Raw genomic sequence first — 21,771 nt, forward strand, 5'->3', positions numbered from 1 at the left:
GTCTATGCTGGAGCTCTTTTTCGATTTCAGACTGCATCGCCAGCCGTGCTGATCAGAGCTCCACGCTGGGCAAGCAGGAAATGTAATTCAAAAGTTCGCGGGGCTTTTCCTGTTTACCTGCCTGCTGCATCCGAGTTCAGATTGCTGTCCAGAGCGGTCAGTGCTGCACTCTGGGATGCCGCCCGGAGGCCAATAACGTTGATTTCCGTCCACACGAACCCTAATCCGAGTTATCACTATCGAATTTAGCGCTACTCCTCTCGTTTGGGAGGAGTTCCGAAATCGATTTAAGGAGGCGGTTAACTCGATATTAATGACGACGTCATGTGAACGGATACAGCGTTAAATCAGTATATCGGCCATTAAACCGATTTAAAGTCGTAGTGTAGACCTGGCCTAATAATTGCTGTAGCAAGCGTCCGCACCACAGCAGCGTAGCTGCAGCACCTGCTGCTTGTAGTGTAGGGATAGGTTAAGCTACTGGTTTGCCCTGATTCCTCTGCAGAAAAGGAATTCTTGTGCAAGGGAGGAGGGCCAGCTATCCAAATCAAAATAATAAAATGTATATTAAAGAGAATCCAGACTCTTTCAGTCCGAATGCTCTGAAACTGTATTCAGGTCATCTGCGGCTGCCCTAGATAAACTGTTACTGTCTCTCCTTGTGCTCTGTAGAAAGAGATTGAGAGTGGAATGGAGGTTTCTAGCCATACCAGGCCACGTTGTACGGTAATCTGCGCCAATAAGGCCTCAACTGGAATATTGCATCCAGTTCTGGGTGCCACATTTCAGGAAAGATGTGGACAAATTGCAGAAAGTCCAGAGGGGAGCAATAGAGGTGATTAAAAGTCTGGAAAACATGATGTATGAGGAAAGATTGAAAAAAATGTGTTTGTTTAGGCTGGAGAAGAGAAGACTGAGGCCTTGTCTACGCTACAAAATTAAATGGATGTAAGTTATGTCGACGTACAGCTACCACAGTAATTAAACTACTGTTGCATGTACACACTGTGTTCCTCGTGTCACCAGTTTGTGTCCACAGTAGCAGCCCTTGCATTGACACAGAAAGCATTGCACTGATGGTAGCTATCACAATTTACAACTCGCCACCATCTAGCGCGGGGTGCTTTGGGAAGGGTTTGCAATGCCTCATGGATGATAAAGGTATGGCTGTTGATGTACTTCATTGCAAGGTGAGCGGGTGCCACAATAGGGATATGCGTGCTATAGAATCATAGAAGAATCGTAGATGATTAGGGTTGGAAGAGACCTCAGGAGGTCATCTAGTCCAATCCCCTGCTCAAAGCAGGACCAATCGCCAACTAAATCAGCCCAGCCAGGGCTTTGTCAAGCCTGGACTTAAAAACCTCTAAGGAAGGAGATTCCTCCTCCTTCTCCCCAGGTAACCCATTCCAGTGTTTCACCACCTTCCTAGTGAAATAGTGTTTCCTAATATCCAACCTAAACCTCCCCCACTGCAACTTGAGACCATTGTTTCTTGTTCTGTCATCTGCCACCACTGAGAAGAGCCGAGCTCCATCCTCTTTGGAACTCCCCTTCAGGTAGTTGAAGGCTGCTATCAAATCCGCCCCTCACTCTTCTCTTCTGCAGACTAAATAACCCCAGTTCCCTCAGCCTCTCCTCATAAGTCATGTGCCCCAGCCTCCTAATCATTTTTGTTGCCCACCGCTGGACTGTTTCCAATTTGTCCACATCCCTTCTGTAGTGGGGGGACCAAAACTGGACACAACACTCCAGATGTGGCCTCACCAGTGCCGATTAGAGGGGAATAATCACTTCACTAGATCTGCTGGCAATGTTCCTACTAATACAGCCCAATATGCCATTAGCCTTCTAGGGCACACTGCTGACTCATATCCAGCTTCTCGTCCACAGTATCCCCAGGTCCTTTTCTGCAGAACTGCTGCTTAGCCAGTCAGTCCCCATCCTGTAGCAGTGCATGGGATTCTTCCATCCTAAGTGCAGGACTCTGCACTTGTCCTTGTTCAACTGCATCAGATTTCTTTTGACTCAATCTTCCAATTTGTCTAGGTCCCTCTGTAGCCTATCACTACCCTCCAGCATATCTACTACTCCTCCCAGTTTAGTGTCATCTGCAAACTTGCTAAGGGTGCAATCCATGCCATACTCCAGATCATTAATGAAGATATTGAACAAAACCGGCCCCAGGACTGACCCTTGGGGCACTCTGCTTTATACTGGGTGCCTACGAAGCATGGAGCCGTTGATCACTACCTGTTGAGCCCGACGATCTAGCCAGCTTTCTATCCACCTTATGGTCCATTCATCCAGCCCATACTTCTTTAACTTGCTGGCACGAATACTGCGGGAGAGCGTATCAAAAGCTTTGCTAAAATCAAGGAACAACATGTCCACTGCTTTTCTCTCATCCACAGGGCCACTTATCTTGTCATAGAAGGCAATTAGTTTAGTCAGGCATGACTTGCCCTTGGTAAATCCATGCTGACTTCTTCCTGATCACTTTCCTCTCCTCTAAGTGCATCCGTATTGATTCTTTGAGGACCTGCTCCATGATTTTTCCAGGTACGGAGGTGAGGCTGACTGGCCTGTAGTTCCCCTTAGTGTAATACTCATAAAAATACAAGCCATAACAATAATTGCACTGATAAAAATGTGTTGCTACATGCAACATCAAACCAAAAAAGCCAAATTATAACCCGGGGTTCAAAAAGAAATAATCCTAGCTAGCAGCGCTGCCATAGTAATAAATAATCATTATAAAAATAATCATATGCTTATTGTTTAAAATGCAAATGTTTGTACTTAGACGGTTTGTAAGGGCTCTCGGACATCTGTATCGTTGGATACTCTGACGTGTTAAACCAAATGTGTCCTATAAAAAACGTTTAAGGTACAAACATATACATATGTGCATATTATTGTACTTGCATTTACATCTATGTATACACACCAGCTGTCAACCTTATCCATATATTAACATTTATCACAAGTTAAATACCAGATATATATTTTATATAACTATTCAAAACAATAATCATATAATCCCTCATATATATTAGTGTATATACCTATACTATTTTATAAGCACAATACACTTATAATCTTGACCTAAGCCCATCTCCTCAACCACCAGCTAAGTATAAAGGCCTCCTCACGTCACCCACAGGTTATCAAAGCACAACTCTACACCCTTCACTTCAGTCATGGGCCCAGGGCTAACATTCCCAGGTTCACTATAAAAAACTAAAAACAGTTAAAAAAATAAATAAAATCTGTCCATCAGTCATACGAAAGAATGTGCAAACTAAGGAACAAATGGGGCATGAATGTGTAAATGAAAAGATAAGGTGGCCACATAACAGTGTTTAGCCCACTAGGCCATCTTCAGTCCATCCATTATGCTTTTCCGGGATGATGGGTACTCGTCCTCCCCATAAAAAGACACAAAGCAGGGGAATGTAGTAGGAAGAGAGCCTGAGACATAAGCCCTTGTATCAGAGGCCTGAGGCCTGGGCTAAAGTAGTAGTAAAAGCTTTACTGATAGCAAAAACAAGCTGTAAGCAAGAGGCAGACCCTGCTCACAGAATTGGGCAAGAACAGGGTTGATATTGCAGAAATACACATTCCTAAGAAGTGCTAGGCATGGAGTACTCACGCAAACACATCCCGATATCAAGGATGATACAAAAACATTCCCCAAGGAGAACAGGAACACACTGACCCCTCCTGAAAGATAAAGTCAGGATGACAGTATGTAATAGAGATGTTTTAATCAAACCAACGTGCACGGAGATGGGTGATAACTTGCCACGTCAGGGGGCAGTAACTATGTCAGAGAGACAGTACGTAGCTTGTTTGTTTGTTTTGGGGTATAAAGATGTATCTCAGAGGGAGTGTCTTTGTCTAGCCTAGGGAGGAACAGAAATCCCGCCGTTCACTGAGCTGGTCTGTTGTTACGGGCATACGTGTATTAGTGGTCTGGTAGAGTCTGCGGCAGTGGTGGGCCACAGGTTGCCCACTATTGGTCTGCGGAATACTAGTACCGTGCTTTGTCAACAATAAATTTGGCCTGGTGCCTTCGTCCCTGGATGGATCTTGTGGTCATTGGGCAGTTCGCTCAAGGTCTGTTGTGCCAGCTGTCTGTGCAGGGCTGGGGCAGCACAGAGAAAACACACAACTTGCAGCGGTTTTATACAAAGGACATCTTGCTTACTTACCAGATCAATGCTCGTGGGTCACCAATGTAGTTAGATGTTTGGCTGTGTGTGTGTGTGTGTGTACATGAGCTGATGGGTGCCTGCAGTGTTGATGCAAATGGAGTACTCTCCAGGTTCCTTCCCCTGCATCAGGTTTGCCACTACTGGACTGCTAGGAGTGGCTTGACTGCTCAGTAAAAGCAGCAAAGAGTCCTGTGGCACCTTATAGACTAACAGATGTTTTGGAGCATGAGCTTTCGTGGGTGAATACCCACTTCGTCAGACATGCATCGGATGAAGTGAGTATTCACCCATGAAAGTCATGCTCCAAAACGTCTGTTAATCTATAAGGTGCCACGGGACTCTTTGCTGCTTTTACAGATCCAGACTAACATGGTTACCCCTCTGATACTTGACTGCTCAGGAATCAAAAACAGGTCCTGGCTCCCCAGGCCACTAGATCCCTGGGTTGCCTGTCCCCCATACTCCTCCTCTTCCTTGTCCAACACTTTAAAGTAGGGGACTGGACTAGATGACCTATTGAGGTCCCTTCCAGTCCTACACTTCTATGATTCTATCTTCAGCTGCCCTTGTGGGTTACCATGACCCAATGAGGTGGCTGTTGGCCTCAGCTGTCTCTCGGGGTCACCATGCCCAAATATCTGTGTGTTACAGTGCCACCCACTGCTGTCGCTTCTACCACCTCCCTGCAGCAGTCAACCACGCAATAACAAGAGGGAGAACAGCCTTAAAGAAAGGCTTGCCAAGAGTCCGTGACTCTGCATCAATCCTGTACCACAGTGTGAATCTATTATGCTTGAGTCTGTGGGACAGTAACCCTGGTGCAGTGAAATCCCCACAAAGCTAATTAATGAAGATGGAATCATGTTGGTTAATCATAAACTTATTAAATAACTGAATGGGGGCATTGAGTCTGTTTGTCAAAGTTAGACAATGAAAAGCTCTCGAATGAAGAACTCAAACTGGTGATCCCGTTAAAGGAATAGGTGGACTGTGCATAAAGGCTTTGTAGCTGAGTTGCCGCTGTTCCAAATTCCAAAGAATTCAGGCTGCTAAGCAGAATAACAGTAACATATACCCCAGGTATTGCACATCCTGCTTTCCTGCCAAAAATCCATAGTAAACAGGCAATCCATCTTGTGAAAGGATGTTCTAGCAACTCTATTCCAGCTAGCAAAATGTCTGTAGGGCTGCACACAAAAGCTGAGCGACAATCTTTTCCTTGCCCATGAAAAATACAGAAGGTGTTAAATCCTCAGGCAATCTATCTACAGGAGCTCATTTAAAAAACCTGATAACATTCAGCATATCATAGAATGTCAAGGTTGGAAGGGACCTCAGGGGGCCATCTACTCCAACCCCCTGCTCAAAGTAGGACCAATCCCCAGACAGATTTTTGCTCCAGATCCCTAAATGACCCTCTCAAGGATTGAATTTACAACTCTGGGTTTAGCAGGCCAATGCTCAAAGCACTGCACTATTTCCCCCCCTCTCCCCCCCCAAGGATTGAAAAGTGAAAAGCATCCATTCAGCTGAATGCACACTAATCACTTCTGGTTGGATTATTCCATCTCCCTTCATTTGATTAAGTACAAAACGCTGTTGTTTCAGTGCTAAGGTTGTGGAACACAAATCAACAGCTGATGTGGAACTCTGAGTGGAAGGTGCCATTCTCACTCTTACTAATGGAGGTAAAACTCAAAGCAATGAATATTTCGTACTTTTCTATATTATATCAGAGGCCACAAACACATCCATGATTGTCAACTAAGCTTCCCACATACTGTCTGGGCAAGACTTGGTCCAAAGTTCTGCTCCAAAAGAACCACTTTTCATTAGCTCTCAGTAGTATCGGAGCTTTTATCCTCTATTTGCTTTAGCTACTAGAGGGCACTGTAGGAACACAAGTAATTCAGATATTCCAGACAGCAGTGGTGCCCACTAGCCAGCAAATTAAATTTGCTCACAGCCATAATCTTTTCAGAGTAAATGAAATACAAACCTTTCGTAGGTTATAAAATGTAGATTTTTTTCCCCTTATAGCGGTTGCTTAGCGCATATTTTTAAACTTGTACAAGTATGTAAGATTGGTTGAATGTATATATAGTGCAAACCTAGTTGCCCAAAGCTCCATTCAAACACTCTTGCTGTCGATGGGCACTATGGAGCTGAAAGCTCTGGATGTCTCCTACTACCCTTAGGGTAAGCAGGTTTTGCCTTTACAAGCATCACTTGTCCTAATAAAATACACACCGTGTTCAACTTTGCTACGTGCATTGCTGAGCCTAAGTATTTCTTTATAGCCCATCAGGACCTACTGTAAAACTTAACTGTGATGCAGCTACTAATGTAAAATCTATATACCTGACAGATTACTGTTCCACCATCAGTGTGTATGGCACTTGAAATGAAGAGAGAGATGCTGTTATCCACAGTTAGTGTGCCTTTTTATCTGCTACACTACAACAGAGCTGGGCCAGATAGAGCCTGTCCATAACCTTTAACTTTGAATTGAAAATGATGAGTGTGCTCTTGCAGAAATTGCTTCCAGGTGAAACTGCAGTTCCTGTTTATTTTTAAAATGTGTCAGGGAACAGAATGAGACTCTAAATTAGGGATGAGTGGTCCACAAAGTTAGGGTTACGAAACTGTTTTCATCTGGGGCTGCGCAAGTGAGAATATAAATCTTCAAAATTTTCTAACTTGATTCTTTTCATAAGACTCCTGAATAGCTCACCCAGTCCATTTCGTTTGAAAAAAATGTTCCCCTCCTGAAAGGGGATCGAATTTATTTAGTCCACAAACACATTAATACTCCTTACCAATGGTTCCAACATTCTGGGGTCCTATTTTTGAAATCCTGCACAAAATCTTTCCAGGTTTCATCTGGGCCTAGCCCTTCTCCCTGAGGATCTGTCCTGTCTTTAAAGTTCCTTTCCTTCACCCCAGTTCCTAGCTGGGTACAACCCCTCCTTCCCAAGGGTCCATCTTCCTGCTCTCCCAGCACTTCTTCCCTGGAATTGGGCAATGTCTATAGACCTTCCCCATGCTGACTTGGGGCCCTGCACAAGCCTTCTTGCTCTCTGCAGGCATCTGCCAGCGCCCACCTGCCACCCCTTTTCTGTCCAGGCCGCTTTCTTTTCTACAGCAGGTCTGATTGGGTCACCTGGCCCACCAGTCACATGACCTTCATCCTGTCCACCTGGGGAGGTGAGTAAAGTTTGTCAGAGGTGCACTGAGACCCATCTCCTCTTAAGGGGGCAACTACTGTGTGACACCCAGAATATGTCTACACTGCAGCTAGACACCCGCAGCTGGCCCACCTCTCAGGGTCCCAGAACCTGAGCTCCAGCTCAGGCCCAAACATCTACACCACAGTTAAACAGCCCCATAGCCTGAGCCTCGGGAGCCTGAGTCAGCTGGCATGGGCCGGATGTGGGTAGCTAACTGGAGGAAAAATAGAGAGTGACTTCCAGCAAGGTTCCTTTGTGTTTATGGAATTGGTATTAGTGGTGCCTAGATACTAGGAACTCATGCACAGTAAAGTGTAGGGATATCTTTGCTGTCTGGGAGTCAGAGAACCTGTGGTTACTAAGTTATCTCTGATACATAGTATCTTGTACCCCAGCCAGAAGTTCCTTCTTGGAGCAAGCGCAGGGAGCCCTGAGTTCTAATCTCAGTGGACCCACAGATACATGATGGGGCCTTGGGGAAATCAATTAACTGGTTTCCCATTAGTAAAATGTGGCTTCTAGACCCACAAGGCTGGTGAGGATTAGTTCAGGCTTGTACAGTGCTGTGAAAAAGCAAAATGCTATGTAGCTAGATATAGATGCTAAGTGTTAGTTTCTTTCCTTTTATTCTCAAACATTAAAATAGCCACAGGCTTCCCTCACCAGCTGTTCTGCTATCGTGGAATGCTTCCCTGTACTTAGAAACTGTGTATATTTATAAAGGCTAAACACCCCCAAGCTGTGGGGAAGTTTACTTCCCTATAGGAACTTTGTGGCTTAGTCTTATCTTCTAGATTTCACACAGGTAACTGAACCATCAGCTGATGACCACAAATAGCTATCATTCTGAAAGGGATTCACCTCTTCCCACTAGCTGAAAGTTGAAGGGAAGTAGGAAACAGTATTATCAGGTTGGTGGTAAAGAGACCTTTCAGAAACCTCTCCCGTTCAGAATTTTGGTGGAGAGGCCTCTTGGTCTATTCATTAATCTAGGATTCACTCTGTTTCAAAGCATAAACTTCTTGTTGCAGTAGGTTCTTAATTAGGCATCTGTGCTCCCCAGATCACAGGCCAATTCTGACTGGCAGGCCCTTTGGGTAGCTGATGGCAGCCTGAAGCTTGTTCCTGGTTATTCCAGCTGTCAGCAGTCCCAAGGAGATGAAAAAACAGCCAGAGTTCAGCAGGCATAAGGAAATGTAGCTGACTTTTTCTGGAGAGATCTGGATACATAAAACCCTGGTCCAGGAAGGACCTCTGAGTGCAGATTTACAAGCATGCTGCCACTGGTCAGTTCTCACAATTACTGTAGCTTGTTAGGTCAGAAAAACTAAGATGCTTTAGCGAAAAATTACTGAGCCAACCAATCCATCTTGGAAGCTGGATGGTTCAGTTATCTAAACCTCATTTATCTGAAGCCGCTTATCTGGAACAACAGTACTCAGGAGGTGTGAACATAACCTTGTTTCAGGTAATATTGTTTTGAATAATCAGGATTGTATTTTGCAGCATATGAATTTTAATCCATATCCCCAAGTCCCTGGAACAGGGCTACCTGACCACAAAGAGATTTTCATTTCCAATATTTCAGTGAAGGTAACATTCCTATGTCACCTGGCTTCTAACATGCAAAGGCCTAATCTTGTCTCACTTTGATGGTGTGAATGCCGCTCGCGTGGTTTCAATACCTTTTCAAGATCTCATCAGAAAAAGCAGTCCTTACAATTTACCATTCTGATTAGTGCTGCTACCAAACAGGCAGATTGGTTTACTCCTCTGCCATACATCCATATTTGGTGCACATGCAAAACTCTTACTGATGTGCATATTGCAGGGTAAAATGTGCCCTAAAGACGTGACAGTCCTGGTTGAGGGAGACCCTCTGTCAGAGCTGAAAGTTAGTGAAGGTTTTCCATTGGCTGGATGCATAGTAATGTCCCTCCACTGCATTACAGGAGGGAGGGCAATGCTGGTTCTGAAGTAGGAGTTGTAGTCAGCATTTCACTTTTTTTTCCCAATCTCGCCCAAGACTCCATTGATCATTCAGCAGAATGGAAATGGACAGAGGAATTCTATTTCCTGTGTAAATTATACAGTATTTGCAGCTTCCTCGAGAAGGTAGGAATTCATCAGGGCACGCAGTCCTCATACTCAGCAATGCTCCCATCTGGGGATGGGGCCGCACGGAGCCAAATGTCTCTGATCATCTCGTTTCATAAAATTTAGAGATAGAACATATTATGTTGCATGCAACTAATTTCCCTTTGTCTTTCTCCGTCCTTCAAATCCTATGAACCAGTGCAGGATTGTTCCCTGTAGCAGAGCATAAACTCTCAGTAGCTAGGGTCAGTATTGTAGGACTTGGAGGAAATAATATTTGGCAAAATTTGAACCTTTAAGTGTTGCTCTTCAGCATAGCCTGTACTAATGTCCACCCTGCTTAAACTCTGCATGTTTTGCCTTATGTTTGCAAAGACAACAGTCCTGTAGAGCAGTGGTTCTCAACTCGGGCCGCCACTTGTTCAGGGGAAGCCCCTGGCGGGCCAGGCCGGTTTGTTTACCTGTCGCATCTGCAGGTTTGGCCGATCCCAGTGGCCGCAGTTCACTGCTCCAGGCCAGTGGGAGCTACTGGAAGCGCCATGGGCTGAGTGATGTACTGGCCGCCGCTTCCCACAGCCCCCATTGGACCGGAGGGGTGAACCACGGCCACTGGGGGCCACGATCGGCCTAACCTGAGGACACGGCAAGTAAACAAACTGGCCCGGCCCACCAGGGGCTTTCCCTGAGCAAGCGGCAGGCCTAGCTTAAGAACCATTGCTGTAGAGGACTGCACCTTTTTTGAGCAGAATGCTAAGCAAACTGAATACTAACCATAGGAAAGACATACAAAGCTGATTTAATTATAAAGTACAACAAAGCACTAACATTTCTTAGTTCAGTGTTTTCATTTTAAAAAGGGCAGGAGCACGTTGAAATGGGTTGTGATTTTTTTAACAGACTGGAATAAATCAATGGGAATAGCTCTGAAGATTTTTTTTTAACTCCAACTTTATAAATTGGAATTTTCACCTGTTCATCATCATATGCTATATTTATTTATCCTCTCTTTTAATACAAGAACAAGGGAACATTCAACAAAATTGCAAGGTAACTGTTTCAAAATGACAGAAGAAAATACTGTTTTACTCAATGTGCAGTTAATCTATGGAACTCATTGCCACAGTATTCCATTGAGGCAGTGAGCTTAGTTGGATTCAATAAAGTAGATATTTATGTGGATAATGAAAATATCCACAGTTACGTTAGCGAGTGATTTTTTTTAAAAAGGGACATAAACCCTTCATCTAATTGATGAGGATTTGGTAGAAACTTCCCCTGTAGACAGATTATTCTATAATTGTCCACTATGGGCTTTCTTGCGCCATCCTTGAAAGCATCTGGAGCTGGCCAGATGTAAGCATTTTGGGGCAGATACTGTCTTCCTATTTATTTTGTTCAGCTCTTAGTCTGATGGGGTATGATCTTGATTGAGATCTCTGGGCGCTACTGTAGTATACATGAAGATCACTGCAAGGATCCTGGATTAGATGGACCACAGCTTTGATCAGTCTGGCAACTCCCATTATTCGATGCTTCTTTATGCTCATGAAATTAATTGAACATCATTTAAAGCTTATATATCTGCGAGCTTCTGGGTTGGTTATCTTGTCTCCAGCAAAGTGCTTGTTAGGGTAGCACATGGAGCAAGAAATGAAGATCTTCACAGTGAGAGATGGGGAGGGGGGAGATTATGCTGAATTTCTCCCTTTCTCCATGCTGTTTGCATTATTACTATCATTTGTATTGCAGTAGTGACTGTAGGCCAGGGCTACCCAGTGCTAGGCACTGCACAAACATCTCACAGGGAAGGTTTCAAAGCTTGCAATCTAAACTTAAGATGATACAACAGTTGGGTGTGACACAGAGAGCGGGGGTGCGGGAGCAAAATAGAACAGTGACACTCATGGACAGCGTAGTGAGCAGCCGCAGTGCACCAGCTGGCTAGCCAGTGGCAAGAGTTAGGGCTTTAAAAGCAATAGTTGCTATATTTGTAAGTTTCCCAAATTTGTCTACTGTTTGTGCAGCCCATGCTTGGTAATAAAATATCTTCATGTGATGTGAAACGAATGAAATACTGCAGAGACTGAAGAAACCCAATAGTGCAGTAAAGGAAGGAGAAAAGGTGAGACCTAATGCAGTGATGTGGCAGGCCCTGTTCTTGCTTTCCTTTTCCCAGAGCCGTTCAGACGCGCTCTGCAGCATTACAGGCAGGCAGCTCCCCCTCCTCTTTTGCACACACTGCCCTACATGTTTTCCTGCCTGTGTAATGTCAGTGATTAGCATAAATGGAAGTGGTGCAGCTGAATTCCCCTGTGCACTGGGCTGGAAACATATCACCATCTGTGTTCACTGAGCCATCTGCCCAGACGGAAACAAAACTGCTGCTTGCATCCGCTCAAGTGTGGAGCCTTGTGGGTTACACTGAACACTACATAATCTATTAAAGATGAGATAGGAGCTTCAAAATCCTAGTTGGACATCCCCAGCAGAAGGTCCCTCAATGTTAATTGGCACAAGCAGGCTACTTCACACCCTCTCCGCTTGCCCATTCTGCTTTTCTGCAGAAGTACCTAGGTGTGGCATGAACATGGGATTGAGCAAAGTTGAGCTCTCCTCCTAGTGTAAAGTGTCAGTGTAATCAGGGCGGCAGCGCTGGGAGCGCGGCTCCCAGCACTGCACACTACACCCGTAAGGGATATGTTTTACAAGCAGCGCTGGGAGAGCTCTCTCCCAGCACTGCGGCTCTGACTACACTCACACTTCAAAGCGCTGCCGGGGCAGCGCTTTGAAATTTCTAATGTAGCCAAGCCCTCAGAAAAAGATGAAGAACAGCCCAGTGTTTTCTTGTCTTCCCCAGCCCTGCAGCTTCTCTTGGGTTTCTGAGGCATAAGCTTTTTACTATTTTTTTTAACAGCAAGAACACCAGACATAAAAGATTGGAAATAGGTTTCTGTAATTCATTGCTATGTTTCCTCCTTTGTTCCTTTGAGATTTCTTGAAATCCCATTTCTTTGGGATTTCTTCTTGCCTCACTGAACATAATCAGGAACTCCCATTAACTTAAATTCCCAAGTTTTCTGACACTTGAGTTGTTCAACACTTGGCAGTTTTGATGGCCTGGGCTCCTTGTGAGCTCTGATCAATTTTCCATCAAGTTGCTTTGCATCCTGAGAAGTTCATTGCATGTACTGGGAATGTTCCGTGCAGTGTGATCAATCCTGGATGGGGTGAGAGGGAGAGCCTTGTAGTATCCCAACAGTGGTCACACCAAAAAATGAAGGACGGACTATGCCCATGCCATCTTTTGCTACAATCCCATTAGATTTCACAAACTAAGCAGAAGCAATCTGGATGAGCCCTTGGAGGGTAAACTCAAGCACGTAACAAGGGAGCTCAGTAAGTCGAACTCTTCCCACTGATACTACTAAAGCCACTGCCTCCTCTGATATTAATACAGAAGCTGCCAACTCTTGGATGAAACACAAAACGTCCTTAATGGTGACTGGAGGTTTTGTGGCTCTTTAGAAAAGTGGCCCTTTTGTCTGCTGGCCAGATTCAACTGTGTGTAATCGTCCTGTGCTTACCAGAATTCACCATGCAGTTTGCTGATTATTCTGTTCTTTTCTTTCTATCTTAGACTGTTGTGTTGTGCTATTGTGCATCGTTCAACACGTCCCCTAGTCTAGTCTCAACCCTGACACACCTGGGTGAATGTTGGCTGTGTAGAAGTGATAGTGTAGCTGAAACACACAGTGACAGCTGCAGTTAAGGTTAGCTGTAGCCTTTGATATGGCATTCGTCACTGCAGTGACCGAGCACAAACGTTAATTAATCCATCTTCTCCCCAGCCTTTGAGATAAGGCGAAGCATGACTGCCTGTCTCACAGATGGGAACTGAGACGGAGTGACCTGCCTGAGGTCACAGAGGAAGTCACCGTTAGGGCTGGAGATAGAACCCAGTTCTTCATCTTCCAAGCCCAGTTCCTTAACTTCAAGAGTGTCCTATCTCCCTTAGCTTGCCTCAGCATTTCCATTCTGTAGGGCCTGTTCCCATTGCTTCTTAAACTGAACTAAAACATCCTTTCAGGATGACATTTTGATGGCTGTGTCTGCCCGAGGCTGAACAATTTCAGTAAATGGTATACTCTAGCATAGAACAAGATTTCTGGTGGTGATGGTTGCTTTTAGGAAGTGTGACTATCAGCAGCACCACAGTGTTTTAGAGAATACTTGTGCTAATGGACTGATGGTCTAGGACCATGGTTTTCAGAGTAATATTCTTTTGCCTTTATACACAATTGTGGCTATTAAAATTGCATTGGCTGATGGTTCATGGTACTGAACTCTACTGGGCTGCTAGCAGAACTTGTTCAATAGAGGGTCTGTGGCTTTGGAATTCGCACCAGTCCGGGACAATGGAGCCAACATTTGACAAACTTCACAGGATGATGCCATTTCCTGAACTGGTTTAGTTTTAGGTCACTTATTTCATCTTGCTCCTTCTTGTGGCTGCTGCTACATTTGGTGGCCGCATCGGTGGTTCTGATCAAAACTATCCATAGTGAGTAATTTAATTTTAATTTGTGCTTTAACAGCTTTTTGTAAATATGCACTTGCGAGTCTGTCTGCGCTGAACTCAGAGGTGCGACTGCAGCAAATGTAGACATGCCCGAGCTAGCGGTAATCTAGCTAGCCCAACCAATCAGAGAAGTGAAGTTGCAGGAGCATGGGCTAGCCATTCAATTACATACCCAGTGTCCCGTCTGTGCTGCCATGGCTTCGCTGCTATGATTATTCAAACACTGTCATTCCCTGTTCGCATTCGGAAGCTATGTGGAGTCAGGTGCCTTTTATGAATTATGAAACTTTGAGCTGCCAATACTTTTCCAAGGGTGGTATTGTCTGTATATGTGTATGCACAACCAGAGGCCTCTGTTACATTACAGGGAGGCAGTTGCCTTTTTGCAGTAAAGGTTGCAACCAGTTTCCACCATAATGCCCTGTTGTATCCCCATATGTCTTTGATAAGCAAAATTCATTTGACCTGAGATATACCATATGTCTGAAGAGGAAATGACCAACCCATGTTTGAGTTACGGCCAGGGCTGGTGCAACCATTTAGGTGACCTAGGCAGTTGCCTAGGGTGCTGGGATTTGGGGGGGTGCCGTTTTCTTCAGCAGCGACCACAGCGGCCAGATCTTCCGCTGCTCTGATCGCCGCCCTGGAGCAGGGGAGTGTGGGGAGGGCCGCCTGCAGCAAGTAAGGGGGTGGGAGGGCGGCACGCAGGGGAACTCCCCTCCTCAGCTCACCCCTGCCCCGCCTCCTCCCCGAGCACGCCGTGGCTGCTTCACTTCTCCTGCCTAAGCTGATTGGCGCCGCAAGCCTGGGAGGCGGGAGAAGTGAAGCAGCCACGACGTGCTCGAGCTTGTGCGTGGAGCTGGGGCGGGGGGGTGCCTCAGGACAGAGGCGGGGAGCACCTCAAGGCGGAGGGGGGGAGCTGCCGCCGTGGGGGTGCCTCAGGGCGAGGGCTTGGGGAGGGGGGCGTGTGAGGAAGTTTCGCCTAGGGTGCAAAACATCCTTGCACTGGCTCTGGTTACGGCATCATGAAAAATCACCCTGATTTGAAAGGTTCACTCCTGTCCGATGTCTGCCTCCCTCTAGCACATACCCGTGAGAATTATGGGCCTAAACCTGTTTCTACAAATGTCAATGGGAGTTTAGTCACCATTGACATCAGTGAGGTAAAAATTGTGCACAGTTTGTGTATGTTCTATTCTGTATAGTTTCAGAGCCCATCGACGTTGTATCCGAATGCCTCTGTTGGCTGATTCCCCCTTAGAACATACAGTTCTTCTGTTACTGAAAGCAGAACTCTTCTTTCCTCTGCTGTTATCTTCAGTGTCTTTCCCACGTTTCCCCCTCTTGTTTGTTGCACCCACTTGTTGTCCTTTGTCTGATAGTAGATGACTGGCCTGTTTGGGCTGAGATCATGTCTTCCTGTATGGCTGTACACCAGCCGGTATAATGGGATCCCATCCTTATTGGAGTCTCTGGTCACTACTGCCGTAGAAATAATGCATAGACTGTCTTAGGGACCTAGCTAGCACTCCTTCTGCAAGGAGGCGAGTTTGTGGAGCTGGATTCTAATCCTAGCTCTGTAGGTGAGCAGTTTATTAGGGAGAGGTCGTAGTCTCTCCCTAATTAAAGCTTATTTTGATCTCCACTTATAATTCCAAAAAATCCTCAGGCTGTGACATTTTTAAGGTTCCATCTCAATGGTCACTTGAACCTGGAGCAAACTAAAGTACTGTTTGAAAATCATGCAAAACGCTCAAAGGGTCGACATCTATAAAATTATCTAGAGAATGAAGGGTAAGGACAGAAAAGAACAGTGAGATTCAGTGTGGGAAGAATGTGACCACACCCCTGGGGACAGATAATAAACAGGCTAGAACTGAAAGGAGCTTGGGCAGTAATAATCCTTCAGGTAGTGGAAACAATTAGATTGTGGAATTGTCTCCCAGGAAAGTGGTCAAAAACTAGATTGGACTGAGCACTAAAACCAGCACAACATTCTGCATTGGTGGCAGGTTCTTTGCCATTTTCAGCCTCTGAGAGTGCTGACTTGGACCCCTTCCTGGCAGTCCCAACAGAGTTAAAGCTTTCATGGGCTAGCTGCCCCTTCCCCCACCCCAACACCAGAGTAAGGCATGAGGCATCTTATAGAGTGGGGTGGAATAGGGACAGAGCTGGCACTTTCCTTGAGCCGTCCCTGCTTTGGAGATCAAGAACTTCCCTCTCTCTGGCTTCTAATCTTTGCCACACTTTTCACCAGCTCAGAATTCAGTGTCAGCGGCTGCATGGTAGCCAGGAAAATAACATTACTAACTCTGTTTTCCCCTTTGTATTCCTCACACAGAGAAGCAGCGGGAGTTAGCTCGTAAGGGGTCCCTGAAGAACGGTAACATGGGAAGCCCAGTTAATCAGCAGCCCAAGAAGAACAATGTGATGGCTCGAACAAGGTAGAGGATTTCGTAGTGTTCAAGTATGTCTGCAGTGCTCCACCATCCCTGGGGACTGGGACTGTCATAATGCCGAGCTGACTCAATACAACAGTCATGATGGCTCTCTCGGGGTCTGGCCGGCCGCAGACTCTGTGCGCTGCATTGGGGAGGGGTGGAATCAGAGTCAAGGAACAGCCAGGAGAGCTGCTGGGGTACCTTGGCAGACTGGCTGATCTTTATTGAAAGCAGGATTAAACCCGAGGTTCAGTCTGATCGACTGCAGCATTCCTGGTAATCCGAAACACTGTGTAATGCTGTGAATAGGAGATTGCACAGTACTGCTTCAAAAGAATACCACCCTGATTTAGAGCTTATCTCTGACTTGGTTGATTTTAGCCCAGTCATTTTGCTGCTCTTTTTGAATTCAAATGCTTCCAAATACTGGTTGACTTAGCAAAGGCCTGTGAATGGCCCGTCTGTATGTATTTTGCCATATATTTCCTCTGGGCTCTAAACAACATGACCAAACTTTCTCAGAGCTGCTCACGCTCACAGATAACTGACAATATTTAGTTTGTGTTGCAGGTACTAGTCAACTGAAAAATAAAAGTTCATGGTTGTGTGTTTTCGTGGATCCCATTTTGTTTTGTCGGTCCACGGTCCAGGACAGGTGAACCTCACTCAGTGAGCATTAGTGAGCTGGAACTCCACTGCATATCAGGGAGGGGTACAGTCATTGAGGATCAGTGAGGGGAACAGTTTGAGAGCCATCACAAGGGTGGCATTTACACCTAGCCAATCCTCACTGTCGAAGTGAAGACAACTTCAGCATGTTGGTGAAATCTGAGCGCTTATTGGCAGATGAGAACGTTGTCTAGTTCACTGTATACTGAATAGAATGGAAACTGTAGGTTAGATCCTCTCTATGTGCTACGTATCCACCTGAGGAGAGATTCTTTGTTGAATCATAAACCATGCCCGAGTTCCGTCAAGTTTTGTTTGTAAGTAACTTTGATGACTGCAGAACATATCACATTGTTTCTAGTTTATGTTTGGAAGTTCAAAAGTGTATAGAAGTCCCAGAGCCCTTTGTTGCTAGCAAGAGATGCAGCAGATGTAACTAGAATGGAATGGAATGTAGGAAAAGTTAACTGGGGTTGTCCACATACACCCTTCATCATAGTATCTGAGCATTTCCCAAGTCAAGGCTGGATATCAGGAAAAACTGCTGCTTTGAAATATTGGACAGTGGATTAGCTTCCCAAGGGATGTGACGGAAGCCCTGTTGCTTGCCAAATTTAAAAAAAACACAATGAAAATATGGAGCATTGTAGTCAGGATTTAAACTGGAAGTGAGGAAGGCTGGATGTGGGAGGTGGCAGACATAGGGGCCTATATGAAGTATTAGTGACTCATGTTGTCAGGGTGGGTGGTTGCTTCAGTGTGCAAAAAAGCTTCACACTGAGAGGGAGGGCAGCTGTTTGGGGCCAGCTACTGACAGACGCTTTGGAAGCTATTCTAGGAAAACTATATCCCTCCCAGACATCTGGCGCAGTGTCCTCCAGTCTGACTAGTTTGCATCTTGCACACTGCTCCCCTTACTTCACTCTGTGGGATCTTGAGGAACAAAGCCCCAAGTTTAGCGGCCCCACCAGGGAGCTACTCCCCCACACCTCACCCTGATGACTCAAGCCCTAAGAACATAAAATGCCTATGAAATGGTTAAAGTAGCTTATTTTCGCTAAAAATTACACTGTCGTGTTTGTTATGATCTTACTGCAGCCATTGCTCCATAGCCAGTGTCTAACAATTCCGTAACTCTGCTGTGAACTTGCTTTAGTCTCAGCGGAGTGAAAACACTGAAAAAGATTTTGTTGCTCTCTGCTGACTGGTATCATTTTTTCCCCCTTTTATCAAATCTCCTGCTCCTGACCTAGTCATTTTTTTTCTCTTTTGCTTTATCCACATTATCACTTTTCACCCCTCTGAGTTTCTTATTTTTCCTTAACAATGTTATAAACATTTGATCTCCCTCACCACCGTGTCTCAGCCCTTTTTTGTGGGCGAAAGAGTAATTGAGTCTTGTCAGGCCTTTGCCTCTCTGAGACTTGGCAAGGGTGCTGAGTGGTGGTTGGTTTTCCCTGTGGCAAGCATCAGTCCACTAAGGACTGAATTGAAAATACCAGCTTGCTTAACCTAGCCCAACAAACCATCAGATGGTAACAACTTAAAGTGATTTCTTTGAAACTTCGTGTCAGTAAACAGTCTCCTGCACTGTCCAGTCCTCCTCTTTCTGTCAATATTGTTCATTCCTTTGCCTCAGTTGGGCCATCTTCCACACTTTCTCCTGTTTTGCATGGCTTTCTTCTCTCTCTGCTCCTTCCTGAGGCTCAGTTAGACTCTCTAGTTGATTGTAGGATCAGTTACTGACCTTAAGCATCATCGCTTCTTCTACCTCCAACATTTTGTTTCAGGAGTAGAAAGGCCCCTTGAATGCTATGGAAACAGGACCTAAATTCTGCGGCAGGGCCAGAGTCCCTTGTTTTCTGCAGCTCACTGGTGCGGCAGATTGGAAAATCTGCAGCAACTTTTAAGTAATTTTTTTTAATGGGGGTTCTTAATGAATTCAGTAAGAAAATGAATAATACAATCAGTGTGGGATTCCACATGCGTGCTTTGATAGAAACTTGATTGTATTTTACTCTTCCCTGCCTTTGTCAGTCTTCAGTACACGGCAGACATTTGTATTCCCAATGCCATACATGCTTTGTAAAATATGGCCTGGAGGGAAGCTGGAAGGTTTGCAGCTGGGACTTTTTGCACTGGTGGAATTAACTATCATCTTTAGGCTTGAATTAACCCTGCACCTCTCAAACTCTTGAAAGCTGGAAATTTCAGGAAAATTGAACTAATCTTGGGCCCCATCCAGCAGTTGCCCATGTGTAGTTAAAAGCCGATCTTTCTTCATTTATACACCCTTGAGGAAACACTGAGTTTCACCACTGAAAAGAAGCGGGACAGCTCACACCTCTATTACTGTTTCTGCCCTCTGCATACATTGCTATTGCTCCATTAGTTTAATTTGATTAGTGTTTTTTAAGATTTCCTCTTCAATTGCTTGGCTAGAAATGCCCTGTTTTTAAAATGAAAGCCGAGGTTTTTGCAGTTCAGTTATGCAGAAGAGGGGTGGGTTGTGTGTTGTATGCAGTAGGTTTCCAAGGAAATTAACCAGCTTTCTTTCCAGGAAGATCCTGAATCTATGTTCTGTTATTTAAATCTCATATTGATTAACAATATTAACTTGTATTAAGTCTTCATGCGACATCTGATGATTCCAAAAGCTACTATAAAATAACTAAATATAAAATATTCTAGTCCATTGGGGTTCTTAGACTGCACCCATCTCCCTGGTATCAATTTAATTATTATGCTAAAAGAAACAGTTTTAAGAAAAATCACTGTGAAAAGGAGCATTTTCTAGGTGTCTGCTTATTCCAGTTCATAGAATCATGGATTATTAGGGTTGGAAGGGACTCAGAAGGTCATTAGTCCTGCCCCCTGCTCAAAGCAGGACCAATCCCCAATGGGGCCCCCTCAGGGATTGAACTCACAACCCTGGGTTTAGCAGGCCAATGCTCAAACCACTGAGCTACCCCTCCCCCCATCTTTACTCCTTTTGCTCTTTCCTCAGCATTTGGAGCAGCCTTCCACTTATCCATCAGAAACCTCTCTCCTTCAGAGCAAGCCTTAAAACCCATTTTCCTCCCCAGGAGTCCAAAACGTATGTCTTGCCAAACTGTTGGCCAGTATTGGATTATTGTCCTAGGACGGTTTCTGAATGTTGGTATAAGAACTCTTAAACCCCTGGCAGATTTAGTACTATGAATGGCCTGGTAAATCTCTTGGGTTTTAGCTAATGATTTCCTCATGTAAACATCTCCATTTCAGGGTGGGCAAGAGCTAAATTCCATAAAGCCAGAGATTCACCCATTTTGAATATTAGAGGTACTCATGGCCTCTGCCTCCTGAGGTCTCCTCATTACATTTGCTTATTGGCTAATGTAATCCCTTTACTACTACCAAAAAGCATTCATCCATCACAAACAATTCTAGCGGAACATGTCCACCAGATGAAACGCTAGAAAGTACCAGCTGTATCCTTCTGTGAGGGAGGAGTGCACTTCCAAGACATGGCTAGCTCATTCGTCTGCGAAAACTGGCCTGACAGTTAACCAGAGATAAAACTTGGTTCCATTTCATTGTAAAACATGAATTCCTGGCATATAAAATAATTTTTTCTAACACCCTCCACTTAAGCAACTTCATTAACAAGACAGGATTGTTCAAAGAAAATGACTTTCTGTGGAATGCGAAAGAATGGATTCTCCGATGACCTGGCTATGTTATGACTCGTCTCAAGTGTTAAATGGTTCTGAGTTTAATTTTGTGCTTAATGGAAAATTTTACTTCTTTCAGGCTGGTTGTTCCCAATAAAGGCTATTCATCACTAGATCAGAGCCCAGATGAAAAGCCACTGGTAGCACTGGATACAGACAGGTATGCAAAGTGTTAATTAACTGTACGATTGTATATCAGGATATTGCCTTGTGTCTTGCAAGGAGTGTAGTGGTGAAACTCAGGAGTCCTGAGCTCCCAGGCCCCTGCTTGCACCACTCATACTAGTTCTTCTACTGACTTACTGTGACCTTGGATAAGTCTCTTAATCTGTCTGCCTGTCTCCATAGATGTAAATGGGTATGCAACTATTCAGTTTCAGACTTTTTAAAACTGGGGCAGGTGGAGTGGTTTGAGATGTGTTGATGAAAGCTACTACATACCTATCTAAACTTCCCTGTGCGTGGAGTTGAGATTCATGATATGGACAAAATATAGAGAGGCAAGACGCTAGCAAGAGAACAAGTCTCTTTAACTGTTTCTTCCCTTTGCTGTATCTTTTCTTCCCCACAGCGATGATGATTTTGACATGTCCAGATATTCCTCTTCAGGATATTCTTCAGCTGAGGTGAGTTACAATCTCTTCTGCCTGCCTTGCCATAGAGACTAATTATCGAAGCAAGAAACTCCAAAATTGAGCTGGGCAAAGAATTTAGCAGCAACACTTTATTCCAAGATTCTATTTTTTTTTAAAGATGGCAGGTGCTTCTCCCCTAGCTGAGCTTTCTGGCTTTCTCCACTCATCCATTTGAGATAGGAATAAT

General features: G+C 44.8%; 1 protein-coding gene across 1 annotated transcript in view; it reads left to right on the forward strand.

The window, feature by feature from the left end:
* FAM219A (family with sequence similarity 219 member A) overlaps positions 1-21,771 on the forward strand; it is a 71,708-nt gene that overhangs the window by 32,774 nt on the left and 17,163 nt on the right. The window contains 3 exon segments of the mRNA XM_032780169.2: positions 16,468-16,570; positions 21,029-21,109; positions 21,521-21,575. Of these exon segments, the coding sequence (XP_032636060.1) occupies positions 16,468-16,570; positions 21,029-21,109; positions 21,521-21,575 (239 nt within the window).

This window comes from Chelonoidis abingdonii, chromosome 6 (assembly GCF_003597395.2).
Source record: "Chelonoidis abingdonii isolate Lonesome George chromosome 6, CheloAbing_2.0, whole genome shotgun sequence".
NCBI lineage: Eukaryota > Metazoa > Chordata > Testudines > Testudinidae > Chelonoidis > Chelonoidis abingdonii.